Source organism: Hyperolius riggenbachi, chromosome 8 (genome assembly GCF_040937935.1).
Source record: "Hyperolius riggenbachi isolate aHypRig1 chromosome 8, aHypRig1.pri, whole genome shotgun sequence".
In the NCBI taxonomy this organism is placed as follows: Eukaryota; Metazoa; Chordata; class Amphibia; order Anura; family Hyperoliidae; genus Hyperolius; species Hyperolius riggenbachi.
The window spans coordinates 232,212,685-232,234,682 of record NC_090653.1 but is presented as its reverse complement, the minus strand read 5'-3'; the positions used below and the strand labels follow the sequence as shown (position 1 = coordinate 232,234,682).

Here is a 21,998-nt window from a genome sequence, read left to right as displayed (position 1 = left end):
ACACCGCTCGTTCAGCCACACTATATAGCATTCTGTGTACTGTTCTGTGTCTGCTGGGAACAGTAGTACACCGCTCGTTCAGCCACACTATATAGCATTCTGTGTACTGTTCTGTGTCTGCTGGGAACAGTAGTACACCGCTCGTTCAGCCACACTATATAGCATTCTGTGTACTGTTCTGTGTCTGCTGGGAATAGTGGTACACCGCTCGTTCAGCCACACTATATAGCATTCTGTGTACTGTTCTGTGTCTGCTGGGAATAGTGGTACACCGCTCGTTCGCCACTGTATAGCATTGTGCTTTGTGTCGCTGCTGGGAATAGTGGTACACCGCTCACCCGTCACTGTATAGCATTGTGCTCTGTGTCGCTGCTGGGAATAGTGGTACACCGCTCACCCGTCACTGTATAGCATTGTGCTCTGTGTCGCTGCTGGGAATAGTGGTACTGTATAGCATTTCTGTACTGCCACTGTACTGCTGCCAGTCAGCGTGTACTGTAAGGATAAGTGAAATGAGGAAGAAATCCGGTGAAAGAGGGAGGGGCAAGGGAAGAGGTGTTTCCCCTGACGGTTCACGTACAGGCCACAGGGGAGCACCCAAGAAAACCCACTCAATACCGCCCATGTTGTCCAGGACAACAACCCTCACAAATCCAAAAGAACAGGACCAGATAATTACTTGGATGACCTCTCAAGCGTCCAGCAGTGGGTTAAGCAGCACCAGCACATCACGCACGAGGTCCGAGTCCTCAGCCAGTTACAAGGAGCCAGTGGGCACAAAGCTGACACAACCGGCAGCGACACCACGCACACAACTGCCAGATAACCAGTCCGATGAATTACCTCAGGACACAATGGGGTATTCGCAGGAGCTATTCCCAGCCCAACAAACTTCCACCTTTCAAAGGTCAATGGAGGAACAGCCAGAAATGTTGTGCCTGGATTCACAACCGTTAACTGTGGGAAATGCAACGCGCACTGAAATACAAGGCGAGTCCGAAGAGGACTCGGAAACCCAAATCCCAGAGCAATTTGGGCAGGAGGGGTTGCGATTGCAGGAGGTCGGCCGACAAGATCTGGAAGACGACGTTGGAGTGTGCTGCGCAGAGGTTGTTGTGGGGAGCTCTACTCCACGGCGGTGGCCCACAATGACATATGACGAGTTTGAGGAGATGGAAGAGGAGGGTATGGACAATGTGGACAGAGACCCAGATTTTGTTTGTGAACGAGAACATCGCCGTCGTAGCAGCAGCACAGATGAGTCTGTTGAAGAACACACTGCTGCACGAGTTCGCCTTGTGCCACAAGGTAGGCGGCGCACAATTTCAGGCACCACAAGCGTGGAAGTTCAAGTGAGAGGCAAAAGAGGAGCAAACAGAAATCGCCAGCAAGGAGGCAGGTGCTCCAAAGTCTGGGCTTTCTTTGAAGACTGCACTGAGGATGTTACCATGGCGATTTGCAAGGTGTGCAAGACCCGCCTGAGCAGGGGGAAAAATATTAACAACCTCTCCACCACCAGCATGAGCCGTCACATGCTATCCAAACATCCCACTCTTTGGGCAAACGCGTCAGGACAGGGTACCAGAAACAACACTGCCTCCCTTGGGTTCACCAGACTCACCACCAGACCCGCCTCAGCAGCAGCAGTAGCCCAGCCATTGCGTGGTTCACAACATTCACAAACATCAGACGAGGCTGACACTGTCACTTTCCGGAGTAGTGCTCTTGAGGTCTTCCAGTGTTCATCAAACACAACAACCAACAGCCCTTCCGTGTGCAGCGCTACGGTTCAGTTGTCTGTGTCGGAGATGTTTGAGCGCAAGAGGAAATTGCCAGCAAATGACCCCCGGGCCGTGGCAGTAACAGCCAGCATAGCCAAGCTTCTGGCCTGCGAAATGCTGCCATATCGATTGGTGGAGACAAACAGCTTCAAGGGCATGATGTCAGTGGCCATCCCACGTTACGTGGTTCCCAGCCGCTACCACTTTGCACGCTCTGCAGTGCCTGAGTTGCATGAGCACGTGGTCAGCAAAATAACCCGAAGCTTGAAGAATGCCGTTGCCTGCAAGGTTCACCTCACCACTGACACCTGGACGAGTGCGTTCGGCCAGGGTCGATACATCTCCCTTACCGCGCACTGGGTGAACCTTGTGGAGCCTGGCAGCGATTCCTCACCTGCTACGGCACGGGTGTTGCCCACGCCACAAACAGCTGCACCGCCGTCCCTCCCACTGGATAACAGCAGCACCTACCTCTCTGACTCCTTCTCCTCCAACGCATCTCAAAGCTGTACCTCATCCGGAAACGCTAACCCAGCAGCAGTAGGATCGTGGAAGCAGTGCAGCACAGCTGTTGGCATGCGTCAGCAAGCGTTGCTGAAGCTAATCTGCCTTGGGGATAAGCAGCACACAGGGGAGGAAATTTGGAGGGGAATAAAGGAACAGACGGATTTGTGGCTGGCACCGCTGGACCTGAAACCGGGCATGGTTGTGTGTGATAATGGGAGTAATCTCATTCGCGCTTTAAGGTTGGCTAAGCTGACACACATCCCTTGCCTGGCGCACGTGATGAACCTAGTAGTTCAGCGGTTCCTGAGGACATACCCAGGCGTGCCCGATCTGCTGTTGAAGGTGCGTCGAGTGTCCAAACATTGTAGAAATTCCAGTACTGCTTCGGGGGCACTCGCCAAGATGCAGGAGCGCTTCAATCTCCCCCACCATCGCTTGCTGTGTGATGTCCCTACGCGCTGGAATTCTACGCTGCACATGCTAGCCCGCTTTTGCGAGCAGAAGAGTGCAGTGGTCCAGTACATGACGGCGCAGTACCGAGGCGCATCCGGCCAGCTGCCAAGCTTCTGTGGATCCGATTGGGCCAACATGTTGGACCTCTGCCAAGTCCTCCAAAATTTTGAGCAATCCACGTTGCTTGTGAGCAGTGACAACTCTTCAGTCAGCATTACCATACCACTGCTGTGTTTACTGAAGAGGTCGATGTTAAAAATCAAGGAAACAGCTGTCATGATGCAACTGGGGGAATCTGAAGGAGAAAACGATCAGCGTGATGGTACCAACATCAGGCCATCCGCCTCAGGGAACGCTGGCCCCAGCAGCTATGACGAAGAAGAGGAGGAGGAACAGCTGGAGTTGGAGCAGGAATTTCATGCCACCACTGACGAGGGCCAGAGCGGTGCACGTTGGACTTCCACAATTCAACGCGAATGGTCAGCAGAAGCAGACCAGGAGGAAGGTGACGACTATGATGCATCACAACAACTATCACAACGCTCACAAGAGGATGATGAGGATTCTGGTAGGACTCTGGCACACATGGCTCAATTCATGCTAGACTGCATTGAACGTGACCCACGCATTGTGCGCATTCTGGACAACACCAATTACTGGGTTTATACCCTTCTGGATCCACGGTACAAACACAATGTTCCAAAACTGCTTGAAGAAAGAGTCAGACAGGTCAAAATGGAAGAATACCAGCAGGCCCTTGTGGAGACTTTAGAGAGGAGATTGACATCCTCCCCCTCCTCTAGCCAGTTGTACGCAGACAGACTGACTTCCGCAAACCCAGGACGACCAGGAGGGCAGCAAACAACGCAAGCCGCAGCTAGTACCCAAAAGGGAATGGTATCGGCAGTGTCCTTGGAGTGGGAAAATTTTCTGACACCCATGCAGCCGCAGCCCACTGAACAGCAAGCGTGCAGATCCACCTCCAACACCGATCGCCTGGAGAAGATGGTCAAGGACTACATGTCAGATGGCGTAGCTGTGTCGAACCATCCATCTGCACCCTTCAACTATTGGGTATCGAAGCTAGACACCTGGCACGAACTGGCAATGTACGCAATAGAGGTGCTGGCTTGCCCGGCAGCCAGCGTTATGTCGGAACGCTGTTTCAGTGCTGCCGGAGGCATCGTCACAGATCGGCATATCCGCCTCTCTACAGAAAATGCAGACCGTCTGACTCAAATTAAAATGAATCAATCCTGGATTGGAAATGACTACGCAACACTCCAGGACCCCAACCAAGTAACATGACCAATGAACATCTGGGATGGTGTTGCGTTTCCGGGCCCTGTTTATTGAACCTCTCATCTGTATTACATTTATGACTGCATGGCGGCAAAAAGCATTGCTGCTATATCCGCACGCTTTTTGTCCACATGCAAGGCCTGGGTTGTTGTGTCTCACAAAGCGTGGCCTTCTCCTCCTGCGCCTGCTCCTGTTCCATCACGTCTGCTGCTGCTGGGTTAGCGTTGCCGCGTGGTCCCTGTTTATTGAACCACTTATCTTTATTACATTTATGACTGCATGGCGGTACAAAGCATGCTATCCGCACGCTTCTTGCCCTCATGCAAGGCCTGGGTTGTTGTGTCTCACAAAGCGTGGCCTTCTCCTCCTGCGCCTGCTCCTGTTCCATCACGTCTGCTGCTGCTGGGTTAGCGTTGCCGCGTGGTCCCTGTTTATTGAACCACTTATCTTTATTACATTTATGACTGCATGGCGGTACAAAGCATGCTATCCGCACGCTTCTTGCCCTCATGCAAGGCCTGGGTTGTTGTGTCTCACAAAGCGTGGCCTTCTCCTCCTGCGCCTCCTCCTGTTCCATCACGTCTGCTGCTGCTGGGTTAGCGTTGCCGCGTGGTCCCTGTTTATTGAACCACTTATCTTTATTACATTTATGACTGCATGGCGGTACAAAGCATGCTATCCGCACGCTTCTTGCCCTCATGCAAGGCCTGGGTTGTTGTGTCTCACAAAGCGTGGCCTTCTCCTCCTGCGCCTGCTCCTGTTCCATCACGTCTGCTGCTGCTGGGTTAGCGTTGCCGCGTGGTCCCTGTTTATTGAACCACTTATCTTTATTACATTTATGACTGCATGGCGGTACAAAGCATGATATCCGCACGCTTCTTGCCCTCATGCAAGGCCTGGGTTGTTGTGTCTCACAAAGCGTGGCCTTCTCCTCCTGCGCCTCCTCCTGTTCCATCACGTCTGCTGCTGCTGGGTTAGCGTTGCCGCGTGGTCCCTGTTTATTGAACCACTTATCTTTATTACATTTATGACTGCATGGCGGTACAAAGCATGCTATCCGCACGCTTCTTGCCCTCATGCAAGGCCTGGGTTGTTGTGTCTCACAAAGCGTGGCCTTCTCCTCCTCCTGCGCCACCCTCCTCCTGTTCCATCACGTGTGCTGCTGCTTGGTTAGCGTTACCGGTCCCTTTTCCTGGAACCTCTTATATGTATTACATTTATGACTGCATGCCGACAAAAAACATGTTACCTGTGCAAAGAAAACAGACATTTCCCGCATTTAAAAGACAGTTTTCCCTTTGAAACTTTAAAATCGATTTTCTCAAAAACTATAAGCTCTTTTTGCTAATTTTTTTTTCCTCTTGTACCCACTCCCAAGGTGCACATACCCTGTAAATTTGGGGTATGTAGCATGTAAGGAGGCTTTACAAACCACAAAAGTTCGGGTCCCCATTGACTTCCATTATGTTCGGAGTTCGGGTCGAACACCCGAACATCGCGGCCATGTTCGGCCTGTTCGGCCCGAACCCGAACATCTAGATGTTCGCCCAACACTACATGCAGCTAATCTTGTCAGATCTTACTAAAATGTCAGAAACACCTGATCTGCTGCATACTTGTTCAGGGTCAGACCCGTTTCTAAGGGCCGTGCAGCCCTGCGGCAGCCCTGAGCGCAGACAGCCAAAGGGCGCTGTGAACTCTCCCTCCCTCTCCCCAGGGGACTGCAAAGTAATTAGTTCAGGGAAGCACTGTATACAGCTACACTGACTGGCCAGGAGGGAAGGGGGGCAATCTCCCCCCAGGCCACCTTTCATTCAGTGATTTAGGGCAGGTCTGGTGTCTGGTGTATTTGGGTTTGTTGTAAGGCAATGTGAAACTTGAGGCTAGCTGATAAAAGTGCAATCAGAAGACAGGCAAGCTGGCAAATATACACAGCATGAATGATGCAGAGCTTGCCTGGAGGGTCCGTGGGCAAACATCTGTCTGGTCTCGCCCCATTGTTATTATGACTGCATGTGTGGGTAGGGTGTTATACAAGTTGAAAAGTTTTTGACAGTCCCTAGACTCCAGGAGGGCTGCTTTCTGACTTGTGTGAGGGACTGTCAGTGACAGGAGTCCTATGATAGGCAAGTAGTCTCTGTGTGATGTGCAATACAGATAAGCTCTCTGCTCCATCTCAGGCTATTCTCAATTTCTCTCCACTCCTCTAGTGCACGCAAAAATCGCAATAGCAATCGCTAGCAATTTGTGAGTGTGATTTTGTGAAGCGATTTTCAGAGCTATTTTTAATGAATTGCTCCAAAAAATGCTACACACTGCATGTAGCATTTTTTGGAGCAATTCATTAAAAAAAAACGCTCTGAAAATCGTTTCACAAAATCACACTCACAAATTGCTAGCGATTGCTATTGCGATTTTTGCGTGCACTAGAGGAGTGGAGAGAAATTGAGAATAGCCTGAGATGGAGCAGAGAGCTTATCTGTATTGCACATCACACAGAGGCTACTTGCCTGTAATAGGACTCCTGTCCCTGCCAGTCTCTCACACAAGTCAGAAAGTAGCCCTCCTGGATTCTAGGGACTGTCAAAAACCATTTACTTGTATAACACCTTATCCACACATGCAGTCATAATAACAATGGGGAGAGACCAGACAGATGTTTGCACACGGACCCTCCAGGCAAGCTCTGCATCATTCATGCTGTGTATATTTGCCAGCTTGCCTGTCTTCTGATTGCACTTTTATCAGCTAGCCTCAAGTTTCACATTGCCTTACAACAAACCCGAATACACCAGACACCAGACCTACCCTAAATCACTGAATGAAAGGTGGCCTGGGGGGAGATTGCCCCCCTGCCCCCCTGGCCAGTCTGCCCCTGAACTATACTGGATACCTATACTGGAGGCACCTACCTGGCTAATCTATACCGGGGGCAATTATACTGGGGCACCTATGCCTGGCTACCTATATTGGGGGGACCTATAGCCCACTACCTATACTGAGTGCAACTAGACCTAGCTAACCTATACTGCAGGCACCTATACCTGGCTCCGGCACGGGGGGGGGGGGGGGGGGGGACGGGGAGGGGGCGCAATTTTTACACTCTCGCACTGGGTGCATTTTAGCCTAGAAACTGCCCTGTTCAGGGTCTATGGCTAGTAGTATTATAGGCAGAGGATTGGCAAGATAGCCAGGCAAGTGGTATTGGTTAAGTGGGAATAAATATGGCAGCCTCGATTTTCCCTCTCCTTACAGTTGTCCTTTAAAGGGAACCCAAGATGAAAGGGATATGGAAGATGCCATATTTACTTCCTTTTAAATGATACTAGTTGCCTGGCAATCCTCCTGATCCTGTGCCTCTAATACTTTTAGCCATAGACCCTGAACAAGCATGCAGCAGATCAAGTACTCTGACTCAGGTTTTACTGGATATTACTCATATGCTTGTCTTGTTCCAGAATTTTTAACAGATGCGACTTATGCAGAGCCGGATTAAGGCTAAATGGGGCCCTAAGCAAAGTAACTGATTTGGGCCCCCCCATCATGTCGTAATAGAATCAGAAGATGCAGCTGCACAGCAATATGTCGCACACACCGGGCAGCCGAGCTACTGGTTGCTATGGGCAACAGCACGCTTTCCTCTGTGGGTGCACAATGCAGGGAATAGCAGCGGCAAAATGCAGAGTGAGAGATGAATGGCTGGGACATTTGCACTCAGGGGCTGGGGCACCCCTGTGAAGAGGGCGCCAGATATCACAGCAGCAGCACTTTCCCCCTGCATCTCCAGCCTGGCAATAGCAGAAAGCTCTGGACACCGCCAAACCGAAAGCCGTTCCCCAGACAGAATTACATAACCACCCCCACCACCGAACAACCAATTTCCTCCCAAACTAGACAGCCACCATGCAGCCTCCATCCCAGTGAATACGATAGTCCAGCAGAGAAGGCAGCCGCAGTGGGGGAGAATGACAGCACCAGATGAATCACATTCACCTATTGCGATCCAAGCAATAGAGGTCCCGTCATCCGGAGCCCATCTGTCTCCTCTAGAGTGCTGCCGCTCTGTTACTACTACTATTACTACTTCCTACTTCATGTCTGATCTGAGAATCAGGAAGTTCAGAGCGAGCAGCTGCACTGTAGAAGAGACAGATGGGTTTCAGATGACGGGATCTCTATTGCTTGGATCATGGATAGGTGAGTGAGCGTTTGCCATCTGCTGCTATCATTCTTGCTGCAGCTGTGGTTCTCTGTGGGAAGGGAGGGTGGAGTGGGCAGCGGCAGAGCGCACAGTAGCAGGAGGGGGACCTAGGAGGAGAGCCTGGCTCTGAAGATAATCAGCAGCGCACGGCATCATTTGACAAGACAAGACAAATAACATTTATATCGCGCTTTTCTCCTGGTGGACTCAAAGCGCCAGAGCTGCAGCCACTAGGACGCGCCCTATAGGCAGTAGCAGTGTTAGAGAGACTTGCCTACGGTCTCCTACTGAATAGGTGCTGGCTCACTGAACAGGCAGAGCTGAGATTTGAACCCTGGTCTCCTGTGTCAGCGGCAGAGCCCTTAAAGGGACTCCAAGCAGTGCCTGTGGATATGCCTTTAAGCATACCCACAACTAATTCATTACATCCTCACACCTACCAGCATGATGTTTGTAATTATATCCCCCTGGGTTCCTTATATTTCATTGCATTGTGCTGAATCGAGCTGCCAACTTTGGAGAAAAGTCGTCCTGTGGCCGTGATTTCGATCGTGAAAATATCAAAAACTAAAAGGCATAGAGCAGCTGTTTATATATCATTGGAAAGAGGAGAAAAAGAGCTTTAAAATGATATGCATCTTTCCATAGTTACTGCACTGCTCAGAGTCCCTTTAACCATTATACCATCCAGCCACCGCTGACTTTGGAGAAAAGTCGTCCTGTGGCCGCGATTTCGATCGCGAAAATATCGAAAACTAAAAGGCATAGAGCAGCTGTTTACATATCATTGAAAAGAGGAGAAAGAGAGCTTTAAAATGATATGAATCTTTCCATAGTTACTGCACTGCTCAGAGTCCCTTTAACCATTATACCATCCAGCCACCGCTGACTTTGGAGAAAAGTCATCCTGTGGCCGCGATTTCAATCGCGAAAATATCAAAAACTAAAAGGCATAGAGCAGCCGTTTAGATATCATTGGAAAGAGGAGAAAGAGAGCTTTAAAATGATATGCATATTTCCATAGTTACTGCACTGCTCAGAGTCCCTTTAACCATTATACCATCCAGCCACCTCTGACTTTGGAGATAAGTCGTCCTGTGGCCGCGATTTCGATCGCAAAAATATCGAAAACTAAAAGGCATAGAGCAGCTGTTTATATATCATTGGAAAGAGGAGAAAGAGAGCTTTAAAATGATATGAATCTTTCCATAGCTACTGCACTGCTCAGAGTCCCTTTAACCATTATACCATCCAGCCACCGCTGACTTTGGAGAAAAGTCGTCCTGTGGCCGCGATTTCAATCGCGAAAATATCGAAAACTAAAAGGCATAGAGCAGCCATTTAGATATCATTGGAAAGGGGAGAAAAAGAGCTTTAAAATGATATGCATCTTTCCATAGTTACTGCACTGCTCAGAGTCCCTTTAACCATTATACCATCCAGCCACCGCTGACAGGATGGCAAGGGCTGGTTTATGTGCTAATGGGGCCCCTTTGACTCTGAATGGGGCCCCAAGCGACTGCTTTTGTTGCCTGGTCGGTAATCCGGCCCTGGACTTATGCCAGCAATATCAAGATAACAGTTGTCGGCAATATCAAGATAGCAGTTGACAATGAAAAGATTGAGTGTGTGCACTCTTGTGTGCACTCACCTTCCTCGGCTCTCAGATCGATCGAAATGGTGATTGTAGTCATGAAATTAAATGTCAGATAACCCTCAGCAGAAACACGCTGATAAGCATGAACCAAGTATGGAAAAGCAGACATTAGCATTACGACCAAATCTAGACTGGTTCATGCCATTGTTTTCCCCATAACCATGTATGGCTGCGAAAGTTGGACCCTAAGAAAAGCAGATAGAAGAAAAATCGACTTCCTCGAGTTGTGGTGACGGCGACTGTTGCTACGCATTCAATGGACAGCAAGAATGAGTAACAAAGAAGTATTGGAACGTATAAGACCAGACATGTCACTGGAAGGCAAGATCACCAGACTTAGACTTACATATTTCGGCCACGTGATGTGATCAAATTCCTTAGAGAAAGACCTAATGCTGATCAGTGGCAAAAGGCGACAAGGCCGCCAGAGAACGCGCTGGCTTGACACCATCAAAGCTGACACGGGATTGAGCCTAAGGCAACTGGCAGAAATGGTACAAGATCGGACAGCATGGAGAGAGCTAACCCATAGAATCGCCAGTACTGTGTTTATAAAGTTTTGCATATCTGTGCATTCTACACCTCTTATTTCAGCTACAATTTCCATTGGGGACACTCAAAGCCTGGGGGCCTATCTTGCGAGGGTCATAAAACAAGTGTGGCCATTAAAATCTTTGCACCCACAACAAGTGTAGCCACAAAAACACCTGATCTGAAGGATTTATATGAGGAAGTGAAGTAGTAGTTGGGACCCCCTCACAGCTCTGCCCCCCCCTCCCCCTGCAGTTGCAGGGACTGCTCCCCTGTAGTTATGCCCCTGAGGTACTCTTGCTGCTTCGGGGTGAGTGAGTCTGGGAACTCCTTCATGCTGTACAAATCAGGCCATGTAGCCACACACTGCAAGGGGAAGTTCAGTATTTCTTCAGATACTGAATGTGTTTTCTCAATGAGCAAGAAAACACAACAAATCACCAAGCTATTGCACAAGGAGGGATGTTAAACATGGAGCAAATGGGGATAATGCAATCACTAAAGCCGTTCTGTGACTGATGGAGAAACACAGGAACAGAGGAAGCAGAAATACCAGGTTTACATAAGCTGTATGTTTGATGGCCCATACACACGGCATACATGTGTCTGTAGTTGTGAGGCTGCGACAAACAGACAAGAGACAACAGCATATTTATGGCAGCGACAATTCGAGTTCGTGACAGTTGTACACAGGGGACAACAGAAAGAGTGAAGACACAACGGAAGCTGTCTGCCACAGACTACGTATAGTAGTAGTGCTATGGTAGCGCCTCTGCTGTCTGTAGCAGACTTTCGTACACATCACAGGACACCAACAGACTAAGCAACGGTCTGCAGACAGTCTGCTGATAGTCTTTTATGGAGAAAGGACCGCACTCCAGTGCATGTGTGTGCTGGTGCCGGACTCCCAGGCTGCCCAACAGTAATATAAGAAGAAGAAGTCCGCACACAGGCTCAAGGAACAACCAGTGCTATATTTATTGTCCCATCACATACATGTGCCATACATGTCCGACCTGCAAGGCCGATGATCGTTTTGGGGCCAATCAGGGTCCCCTTTGTCAAGACAGATAGCAGAAAGACATATACGCGTATATGTCTTTCTGCTATCTGCCTTGACAAAGGGGACCCTGAGTGCCCTGAGCTGAGAGGGGGCCCCAACTATTTCTTATGGCACTTGTATGTGATGGGACAATAAATATAGCACTGGTTGTTCCTTGAGCCTGTGTGCGGACTTCTTCTTATATTACTGCTGACAGTCTTTGTCTCTTGCCGCGTCCACACGAACGAACCGTCACACAAACCGATGCTCACCACGTGCCTGTTCAGACATTTGTACACTGTGTGTATTGGCCTTAAAGAGACACTGAAGTGAAAAAAAAATTATGATATTATGATTTGTATGTGTACTACAGCTAAGAAATAAAACATTAAGATCAGATACATCAGTCTAATTGTTTCCAGTACAGGAAGAGTTAAGAAACTCCAGTTGTTATCTCTATGCAAAAAAGCCATTAAGCTCTACGACTTTCAAAGTCGTGGAGAGGGCTGTCTTCTGACTTTTATTATCTCAACTGTTAGTGAACAAATTTCTTTTTCTCTGCCAGAGGAGAGGTCATTAGTTCATAGACTGCTCTGAAAGAATCATTTTGAATGCTGAGTGTTGTGTAATCTGCACATATTATAGAATGATGCAATGTTAGAAAAAACACTATATACCTGAAAATAAAAATATGAGATTTTTTTCTTTGCTGCTAATCTTCTAGTAATTATTCATAGTACACAACCAATTCATTATATCATATATTTTTTTTTCGCTTCAGTGTCTCTTTAAGTGTAACAGCCTTTCCCAAATCTGCAGGTGTTATGTGGTGGATTGACTCCTCGGTCAATATTTGGATCATGCAGTATCAGACAAAGGTCTGGTCAGGCTGGTTCCGTCCAGTGTATGGCCATCTGTATTCTCAACATCTGCTCCAGAATCACCCAAACATGAATTATAGTATAGCTCACCTTTGCCAAAATATATCGCGTCCAAGTATTATTTTGCAGTCTCCAACAAGCTGATCACATGGCTTGCACGTGTTAGCTGTGTCCCTTCGACTGTACGTTTCGCCAACGCTTCCCCGCTGCAAGGGCCATGCAAGTCTTGCATAGTTCACATGATGCGACGCGGTGCGCCTGCGCCGGAAGTATCCAAACCGAGGCAATGCTGGTGCAAAGGCTGCATGATCCATGCTTACTGCACAGAATATGCAGCAATGCAAGTCAATGGGCCACGCAGCAAGGGTGGACGATGGGACTGCGGTGCAATCATTTTTAAAAATCCAATTCAGGTTTGTGTTTATGGATTCCAGGGTAATCCTATCTGAATAACTGTACCCTAGAGTAACTACATTACATCGTCCTTTCTGATGGGCTGAGTTATGGCTATACTAGCTGATGACCCGGCGTTGCCCGGGTATGTATTTGGCTGGTGTTGGCTCCGCCCACTTTTTCTAACCTTAACACACAATTACTCAATAACCTACTGTCCAAGTACACTGCGCCAACCACATATAGTTCTCAAGATCTCAGTAGACAGCAGCTTATGGTGGGTGCGCACACTGGCAGTGTCCCAGGTAATGGATAACAGTATGTCAGAATACCAGTGCGCTCTCCACAAGTATCAGGACCTAAAGAGGGAAACACAAAACTTCCATAGCGTAATACTGTAACTTCAGATGAGCAGCACCTCGACTGACAGGAGCTGGTGTTGTATAGAACCATTAATCATACACATCCAAGCCTGGATTTACATCACAGGAGCCTATAGGCACAAATGTTCTGGCACCATAGACTTCACCCTCTATGAATCTACAAACCCCTTCCGAACCGCACCACAGGTGTGCTGGCAGGCCCAGCTGTCACTCCTCCTTTACTTCCCTTGCCCATCATAGCTATAGGTGTCCCTTAGCCAAACGTACCCTCAGCAATAAATAGCTAGAGGTGCCCCTGACTGAAGGGAGATCTCGTCAGTGGAATGCCAAGAGCATGGTAAATAACCTCTCATTTAAACTCTCATCAGGACTCTGCATAGGTAAGGTGGGAGGGAGGCCGCCTTTCCATCATCAGGCGCCTGTAGGCACGTGCCTACAGTGCCTTATGGTAAATCCAGTCCTGTACACATCCAATATCCTCACACAGTAGGACTGAGGCTCACCGGATTGTTGTCACCTCAGAAAACAAGGTGGATCTAGCACTCTGGCTGCCATCCAGCCGATGTGTGGTAAAGTCAAGGCAAGTTCCACAGATAAAACTTTATTGTACAGGATCCATCCCACACAGATATACAGGCTGATCAGTATGCAATACACTTGCTCTCCAGGGCACTTTTGCTGAAAACACTGCGGCATCCCGCTGGTGAATGATTTCCCCAGATAGCTCCGTATCGGTGTTGTGTCTGATTGCACTGCCTGTGGATTTGCGCTGCCCCGCATGCGCAGTAGGAGACTGTGCGCCACAGTTCCTATTTAATTATGCTGCTGATGGTAAAATACTAAATATCTCCGCTTCTTCACATCCTACACTCCCCAAATTGTCAGGGTAGGGAGGGGACCCCCCGAACTACCTCTATGCCAAATTGCAGCCCCCGAGACCCACTGTTTCCCGAGATAGGTTTCTCTAATCTATCTCCTGAACCAGCGAGGCTCGGGGCTGCAATTTGGCATAGAGGTCGTTCGGGGGATCCTCACGCTACCCTGAAAATTTGGTGAGTGTATGATGTGTGGAAGCGGAGATATTTATTATCTTACCATCAGCAGCATAATTCACTTCACACTGCACATACGTGCTACTCAGTGTGGAAGGGAGCTTCCGGGCAGCGCAATCAGACATTACACCGGCATGAATGTTCGTTTCCTAGTCGGATGATGTCAGCACGCACTGGCTCCGCCCTACGCGTTTCGTCCAATATGACTCATCAGGGGCTAACGGAGCCAGCGCATAGCAGGCTAATTTAAAGGCAGCGCTGGGTGGAGAGGACGCTCCTCCCAGACCAATAGAACAGCGGCAATTGCGGAGGGCGGAACTATAGATCGACAGCGTGTTAGCATATTAAAAGCATTGAAGCCGACTGCATAAGTTTCCATTCATCACATTGCTGTCAGCTTCATGCTCACATACAAATGCAAGAATTCAAACTACCCCAAATCCAAACTACCCCAAACTAGTGCATAGAGGCACCTAAATGGAAAATAAACAGTCCATATACAAATGCTGGGCACATAATTTACAAAATACCTTAGATCAAGGCTGCTAAATAAGCTAAAAATTATACTGAGATTACAACAAGAGCAAATAAATGTGAAAAGGAAAAGTCCATAAAACGTCATACATTAGCAGATGGCTCATTCTCATTATCAACGCAATAAATACAATAAAATATGCGAATACTGCATGTGCGAAGGACACACACACACACATAATCATGTATATATACGTCCCCCCCGATGTACAGACCCAAGCGGGTCAATAAAAGCAAAAGAAACCCACCCAATTAGGATGTGCAAAACACATCACACATACACATATTAGGCAGGTTAGATGAACCCCACCGGCCCCTTCACATTACCAACAGAGAGCATAGTCTACATGTAGAGCAATAAATAGATATAGAGAAGATCATGCCTGCCTGTTAATCATTAGAAATGTGGCAGTTGAGGTCAAACAGGGATTGAATATTGAATTTTTGACCTCAAGTGCTTCATTTCTAATGATTATTTGCTCTTGTTGCTCATGTATTTGCTCTTGTTGTAATCTCAGCATCATTTTTAGCTTATTTAGCAGCCTTGATCTAAGGTATTTTGTAAATTATGTGCCCAGCATTTGTATATGGACTGTTTATTTTACAGTTAGGTGCCTCTATGCACTAGTTTGGGGTAGTTTGGATCAGTATTAGCTGCTGTTAGAGATGAGCGTAATGACGTAATTACGATTTCGCGAAATTTCACGTAATTAGTGTAATTACGATTATGGCCGTAAGTACATAATCGTAATGAAGAAGGATTTCGCGAAATTTCGCGTAAGCGTAATTTTTCGCGTAAATTTCGCATTACATTGGGTATTACGAAATTAATGCGTATGGCCATGCTCCCAAGCAGAAAAGTTGACGCATGGATCAATGTTAGGTAGCCGCCAACTTTAAGGGTTAATAGCAAAGCCCACTTAAATGCTGAGAGCCTCAAATTTTGAGAATATATTAAGGAGATCAGGAGGAATAAGAGGAAAATTTTTTTTTTCAAAAAGACATTATAGTTTTTGAGAAAATCGATGTTAAAGTTTCAAAGTAAAAATGTATACATTTAAAGAGACACTGAAGCGAGACTAAATCTCGCTTCAGCTCTCATATATAGCAGGGGCATGTGTGCCCCTGCTAAAACGCCGCTATCCCGCGGCTAAACGGGGGTCCCTTCACCCCCAACCCACCCCCCGCAAAAGTTGGTCGGAAAATGGTCGCTGGTAATATTCTTCCTGGAGGCAGGGCTAACGGCTGCAGCCCTGCCTCCAGTCGCGTCTATCAGACGCGCATCGCCGCCTCTCCTCCGCCCCTCTCAGTGAAGGAAGACTGAGAGGGGCGGGGGAGAGGCAGAGATACGTGCTGACAGACGCGCGTGGGGCAGGGCTGCGGCGGTTAGCCCTGCCCCAACCAGGAAGCGCTCCCCCGCATTACGGAGGGGGTTTGGGGGGACAGGGACCCCCGTTAAGCCGCGGGACAGCGGCGTTTTAGCAGGGGCACACGTGCCCCTGCTATATATGAGGTCTGAAGCGAGATCTATTCTCGCTTCAGACTCTCTTTAAAAACCCGCCGACTTTAACGGTTAATAGCAAAGCCTGCTTAAAGTTTAGGAACACCAAATTCCTAGGGTATATTAAGGGGATCAGTGGGAATAAGAGGAAAATTTTTTTTTTCAAAAAGACCTTATAGTTTTTGAGAAAATCGATTTTTAAGTTTCAAGGGCAAAAATGTCTTTTAAATGCGGAAAATGTCAGGTTTTTTTGCACAGGTAACAATAGTGTATTATTTTCATAGATTCCCCCAAGTGGGAAGAGTTTTACTTACTTCGTTCTGAGTGTGGGAAATATAAAAAAAAACGACGTGGGGCCCCCCTCCCAGACCTCTTTAACCCCTTGTCCCCCATGCAGGCTGGGATAGCCAGAATGCGGAGCACCGGCCGCGTGGGGCTCCGCACCCTGACTATACCAGCCCGCATGGCCCATGGATTGGGGGGTCTCGGAAGGGGAGGGGCAGCCAAGCTTTCCCCTCCCCCTCCGAACCCTTGTCTAATCCAAGGACAAGGGGCTCTTCTCCACCTCCGATGGGCGGTGGAGGTGGAGGCCGCGATTTCCTGGGGGGGGGGTTCATGGTGGAATCTGGGATCCCCCAGATGCCCACCCCCCCTCCCAGGAGAAATGAGTATAGAGGTACTTGTACCCCTTACCCATTTCCTTTAAGAGTTAAAAGTAAATAAACACACAAACACTTAGAAAAAGTATTTTAATTGAACAAAAAACATAACCACTAAAAAAGTCCTTTAATATTCTTAATTAACCATTAATACTTACCTGTCCCTTTAAATAAATGATCCCACGCAATATCCTCGGAAGTTTTCTCAAAAACTATAAGGTCTTTTTGAAAAAAAAAAATTTCCTCTTATTCCTCCTGATCTCCTTAATATATTCTCCAAATTTGAGGCTCTTAGCATTTAAGGGGGCTTTGCTATTAACCCTTAAAGTCGGCGGCTTTTTTATATTATACGGAGCGTTACGGTTTAACGCGAAATTACGGTAGCGTTTAATGTGAAATTCCGGCATGAACGAAACACGAAATTACGCGTTGAAAATTACGCTTACGGTATTTTCAATTATGATTTTAATGGCAATTACGCTATTGTAATTTCGCATCGTAATCGCAAATTTCGCATGCGTAATTATAGTAATGCAAAATTAAGAAAATTTCGGCTCAACTCTAGCTGCTGTACAATTCTTGCATTTGTATGTGAGCATGAAGCCGACAACAATGTGATGTTTGGAAACTTCTGCAGTCGGCTTCAATGCTTTTAATATGCTAACGTTGATCTATAGGGCAGTTCCGCAATTGCCTCTGTCCTATTGGTCCGGGAGGAGCATCTTCTCCACCCAGCTCTGCTTCTATATTAGCCTACCGTGCGCTGGCTCCGTTAGCCCCTGATGAGTCCTATTGAACAAAACGCGTAGGGCGGAGGCAGTGCACGCTGACGTCATCCAACTAGGAAATTAACGTTCATGCCGGTCAGGAACTATCTGGGGAAATAGCCAGCGGGACGCCGCAGTGTTTTCAGCAAACGTGCCCTGGAGAGCAAGCGTGTTGCATACTCATCAGTCTGTATATCTGTGTGGGATGGATCCCGTGTAAGCAAGTTTTATCTGTAGAACCTGCCTTGACTTTATCAGACATCGGCTGGATGACAGTCAGAGCGCTAGATCCACCTGGATTCTGAGGTGGCAACATTCCGGTGAGCCTCAGTCCTACTGTTTGAGGATGTTGGATGTGTATGATTAATGGTTCTATATAACACCAGCTCCTGTCAGTCAAGGATGCTGCTGCTCATCTGAAGTTACAGTATTACGCTATGGAAGTTTTGTGTTTCCCTCTTTCGGTCCTGATACTTCTGGAGAGCGCACTGGTATTCTGACATACTGTTACTCAATGACCTAGTTTATGAGCTTTGCGGTCTTTGGCATCAATAATTTGCATTGAAATGAAACAAATCTGATTGGCTGTGGCTCCACCCCCTTTTCTGAATTTGAACCCCAGTCACCCACAGACCAATTGTATCAGGTTTAAGGGCCTGTTCAGACTATGCGCGTTCCTAGTCGTTTTCAGGGAATGCGTACGGGTACCAAAAACGCATAGAAACGGCTCCTAATGCTTTTGAATGGGCTAGTTCACATGTATGCGTATGAGACGCATACGTTTCTCATCCGCATTGCTGCACGCAGTTCTGTGCGTCACGCATAGAAACGGACGCAATGAAAGTCTATGGACGCGTATCAAAAACGTGTACTATTGCGTTTTTAGCGTCCGTTTTCCTCTGCGGTTCCCATAATTCTTTTTTTTCCCCTGGGTCACGTGTGTGTGCAAAACGCAATAGAATACGCATTAGAACGCAAGAAAAACGCATGCGTTTTTCAACTTGCGTTTCTTTGATTTTAAACGCATTCTTCATACGCAGATAGTCTGAACAGGCCCTAAGTCTTGTGCCATTAACAGTGCAAAAATGGCAGCAATTAAATATTCCTCCTTGAAATCAATAGGTGAATTTTGATTGGCTTTTGTAGGCTCCACCCAGGGGCGTAGCAATAGGGGGTGCAGAGGTAGCGACCGCATCGGGGCCCTTGGGCGTTTTAGGGGACTTATAGTACATGGACAGTGGGTGGTCCCAGCTTACAGTTAACTTGATTCCTCTAATGTTTTCTGTGTTTTGTTGCAGACACCCTAACCTTTGAACATGGCGTCTCTCATCAAACTCTGTCCCTTCTACACCCGGGACCCCTCGGTGTTCCTGCGGGCAGCCCATCCCATGATCCTGCGTAGTGCAGAGCGCTGTCCAGTCTTGGTGTCACGCGCTCTCTCCACAACTGCATCTAATCAGCAGAGGGCCAAAGACACAACGCCCCCTACTGGAGGTAAGTAATTGCGTTGCTAATGAGGGGCTGCGGGAAGCAGGGAAAGGCATGGGCAATACTTCATAAGAGCTTCTGACTGTTGTTGGCAAGGCATATTTACCTGAAGAAGTGGCTCTAGGCCACGAAACGCGTTGTTGTTTGTCCTTGTTATTGAACAGTTGTCTTCATTGCAGGTAAGCCAATGCCTACCTTCTTTTTAAATTGTTTATCATTATTTTATACATTTCTGCATACCTCTGTTTCCTTGTTACTAATTATATTATTGAGAGCTGTAAATTACGGCTTGTTTACCTTATTTTTATTGTAAGCTCACTTTTATTTTATAGTATAGGCGTCCGCAGAAAATTTTCCAGGGGGGGGGCAAAAAGTGCGCGCGCCGCGCCGCAAATCTGGGTCGGTGTTGCGCCAAAAAATGGAGCTAGCCGAAAAATGGGTGTGGTCATGAACCAGAATGTGGGTGTGGTCGTGGGTGGAGACAAGTTTACATGAACTAAGCAATGGTGGGACATTAGATTAGGACAGTGGTGGCGAACCTTTTGGAGGTCGAGTGTCCAAACTGCAAAGTCACTTTACTATCACAAAGTGCCAACAGCAATTTAAACTAAATACAAACGTTTTAACTCATACATGAACATTATGGAAAATTAAGTTGAAAATAAACTGTGAAGATAAACAATTTCATCCATCGTACACCTGAAAAAATTATTCATTTTTTTTTTGAACCTCCCAGTTTCATTTTCTGTTTTAAAAAGCGGAAAAAGTAGGTTTAATGCTATTGTCTCATATGATGATGATTCAGCTTTTTCCATAGTCTCGCAGTTAGCAATCATGTGACCCCCAACAAGACAAATTCAGCAATCATGAGGCCCCCCCCATCAAGACAAATTCAGCAATCATGAGGCCCCCAACATGACCAACTCAGCAATCATGAGGCCCCCAACAAGACAAATTCAGCAATCATGAGGCCCCCAACAAGACAAATTCAGCAATCATGAGGCCCCCAACAAGACAAATTCAGCAAATTTGAGGCCCCCAACAAATCATGAGGCCCCCAACAAGACAAAGTCGGTAACCATGAGGCACACAACAAGACAAATTCAGCAGTCATGAGGCACATAAATAGACAGCTTTTCACATAATTAGGCAGAATGCCCCCTTAACCTGCTGGGCGGTCTGGACGAGCTCAGCTCGTCCAGTACCGCCGGAGCCTGCCGCTCAGGCCCTGCTGGGCCGATTTTCTTCAAATAAAGAGCAGCACACGCAGCCGGCACTTTGCCAGCCGCGTGTGCTGCCTGATCGCCGCCGCTCTGCGGCGATCCGCCGCGAGCAGCGGCGAAAGAGGGTCCCCCCAGCCGCCTGAGCCCAGCGTAGCCGGAACAAAAAGTTCCGGCCAGCGCTAAGGGCTGGATCGGAGGCGGCTGACGTCAGGACGTCGGCTGACGTCCATGACGTCACTCCGCTCGTCGCTATGGCGACGAGGGAAGCAAAACAAGGAAGGCCGCTCATTGCGGCCTTCCTTGTTTATTCTGGGCGCCGGAGGCGATCGGAAGAACGCCTCCGGAGCGCCCTCTAGTGGGCTTTCATGCAGCCAACTTTCAGTTGGCTGCATGAAATAGTTTTTTTTTTATTAAAAAAAAACCCTCCCGCAGCCTCCCTGGCGATCTTATCAGAACGCCAGGCAGGTTAATATGTAGACACCTCTCACCTGGCAGCAGTTCCCCAAAATACACTCAATCTGACAGCAGTGGTTCCCCAAAAATAGGTAGCCCCAGGTCTATAGGTGTCCCCAGAATAGGTGGCCAGCGGTATAGATGTCCCCAGTACTGGTAGCCAGGGGTAGAGATGTCCCCAGAACAGGTAGCCAGGGGTATATGTGCCCAGTATATGTAGTCAGGGGTATATGTGCCCAGTATATGTAGGCAGGGGTATATGTGCCCAGTATATATAGGCAGGGGTATATGTCCCCAGTATATGTAGGCGGGGGTATATGTCCCAGTATATGTAGGCAGGGGTATATGTCCCAGTATATGTAGCCAGGGGGATATGTCCCAGTATATGTAGCCAGGGGGATATGTCCCAGTATATGTAGGCAGGGGGTATATGTCCCAGTATATGTAGGCAGGGGGTATATGTCCCAGTATATGTAGCCAGGGAGATATGTCCCAGTATATGTAGCCAGGGGGATATATCCCAGTATATGTAGGCAGGGGTATATGTCCCAGTATATGTAGGCAGGGGTATATGTCCCAGTATATGTAGCCAGGGGGATATGTCCCAGTATATGTAGCCAGGGGGATATATCCCAGTATATGTAGGCAGGGGTATATGTCCCAGTATATGTAGGCAGGGGTATATGTCCCAGTATATGCAGCCAGGGGGATATGTCCCAGTATATGTAGCCAGGGGGATATGTCCCAGTATATGTAGGCAGGGGGTATATGTCCCAGTATATGTAGGCAGGGGGTATATATCCCAGTATATATAGCCAGGGGGATATGTCCCAGTATATGTAGGCAGGGGTATATGTCCCCAGAAAAAGTAGCCAGGGGGATATGTCCCAGTATATGTAGGCAGGGGTATATGTCCCAGTATATGTAGGCAGGGGTATATGTCCCAGTATATGTAGGCAGGGGTATATGTCCCAGTATATGTAGCCAGGGGGATATGTCCCAGTATATGTAGCCAGGGGGATATGTCCCAGTATATGTAGGCAGGGGGTATATGTCCCAGTATATGTAGGCAGGGGGTATATGTCCCAGTATATGTAGGCAGGGGGTATATGTCCCAGTATATGTAGGCAGGGGGTATATGTCCCAGTATATGTAGCCAGGGGGTATATGTCCCAGTATATGTAGCCAGG

General features: G+C 47.9%; 1 protein-coding gene across 1 annotated transcript in view; it reads left to right on the top strand.

Moving 5' to 3' along the window:
* ALAS2 (5'-aminolevulinate synthase 2) overlaps nucleotides 1-21,998 on the top strand; it is a 67,194-nt gene that overhangs the window by 16,374 nt on the left and 28,822 nt on the right. The window contains exon 2 of the mRNA XM_068248333.1: nucleotides 18,943-19,138. Coding sequence (XP_068104434.1) covers nucleotides 18,961-19,138 — 178 coding nt within the window. The 5' untranslated portion in view covers nucleotides 18,943-18,960. The remainder of the gene's footprint in view (nucleotides 1-18,942; nucleotides 19,139-21,998) is intronic.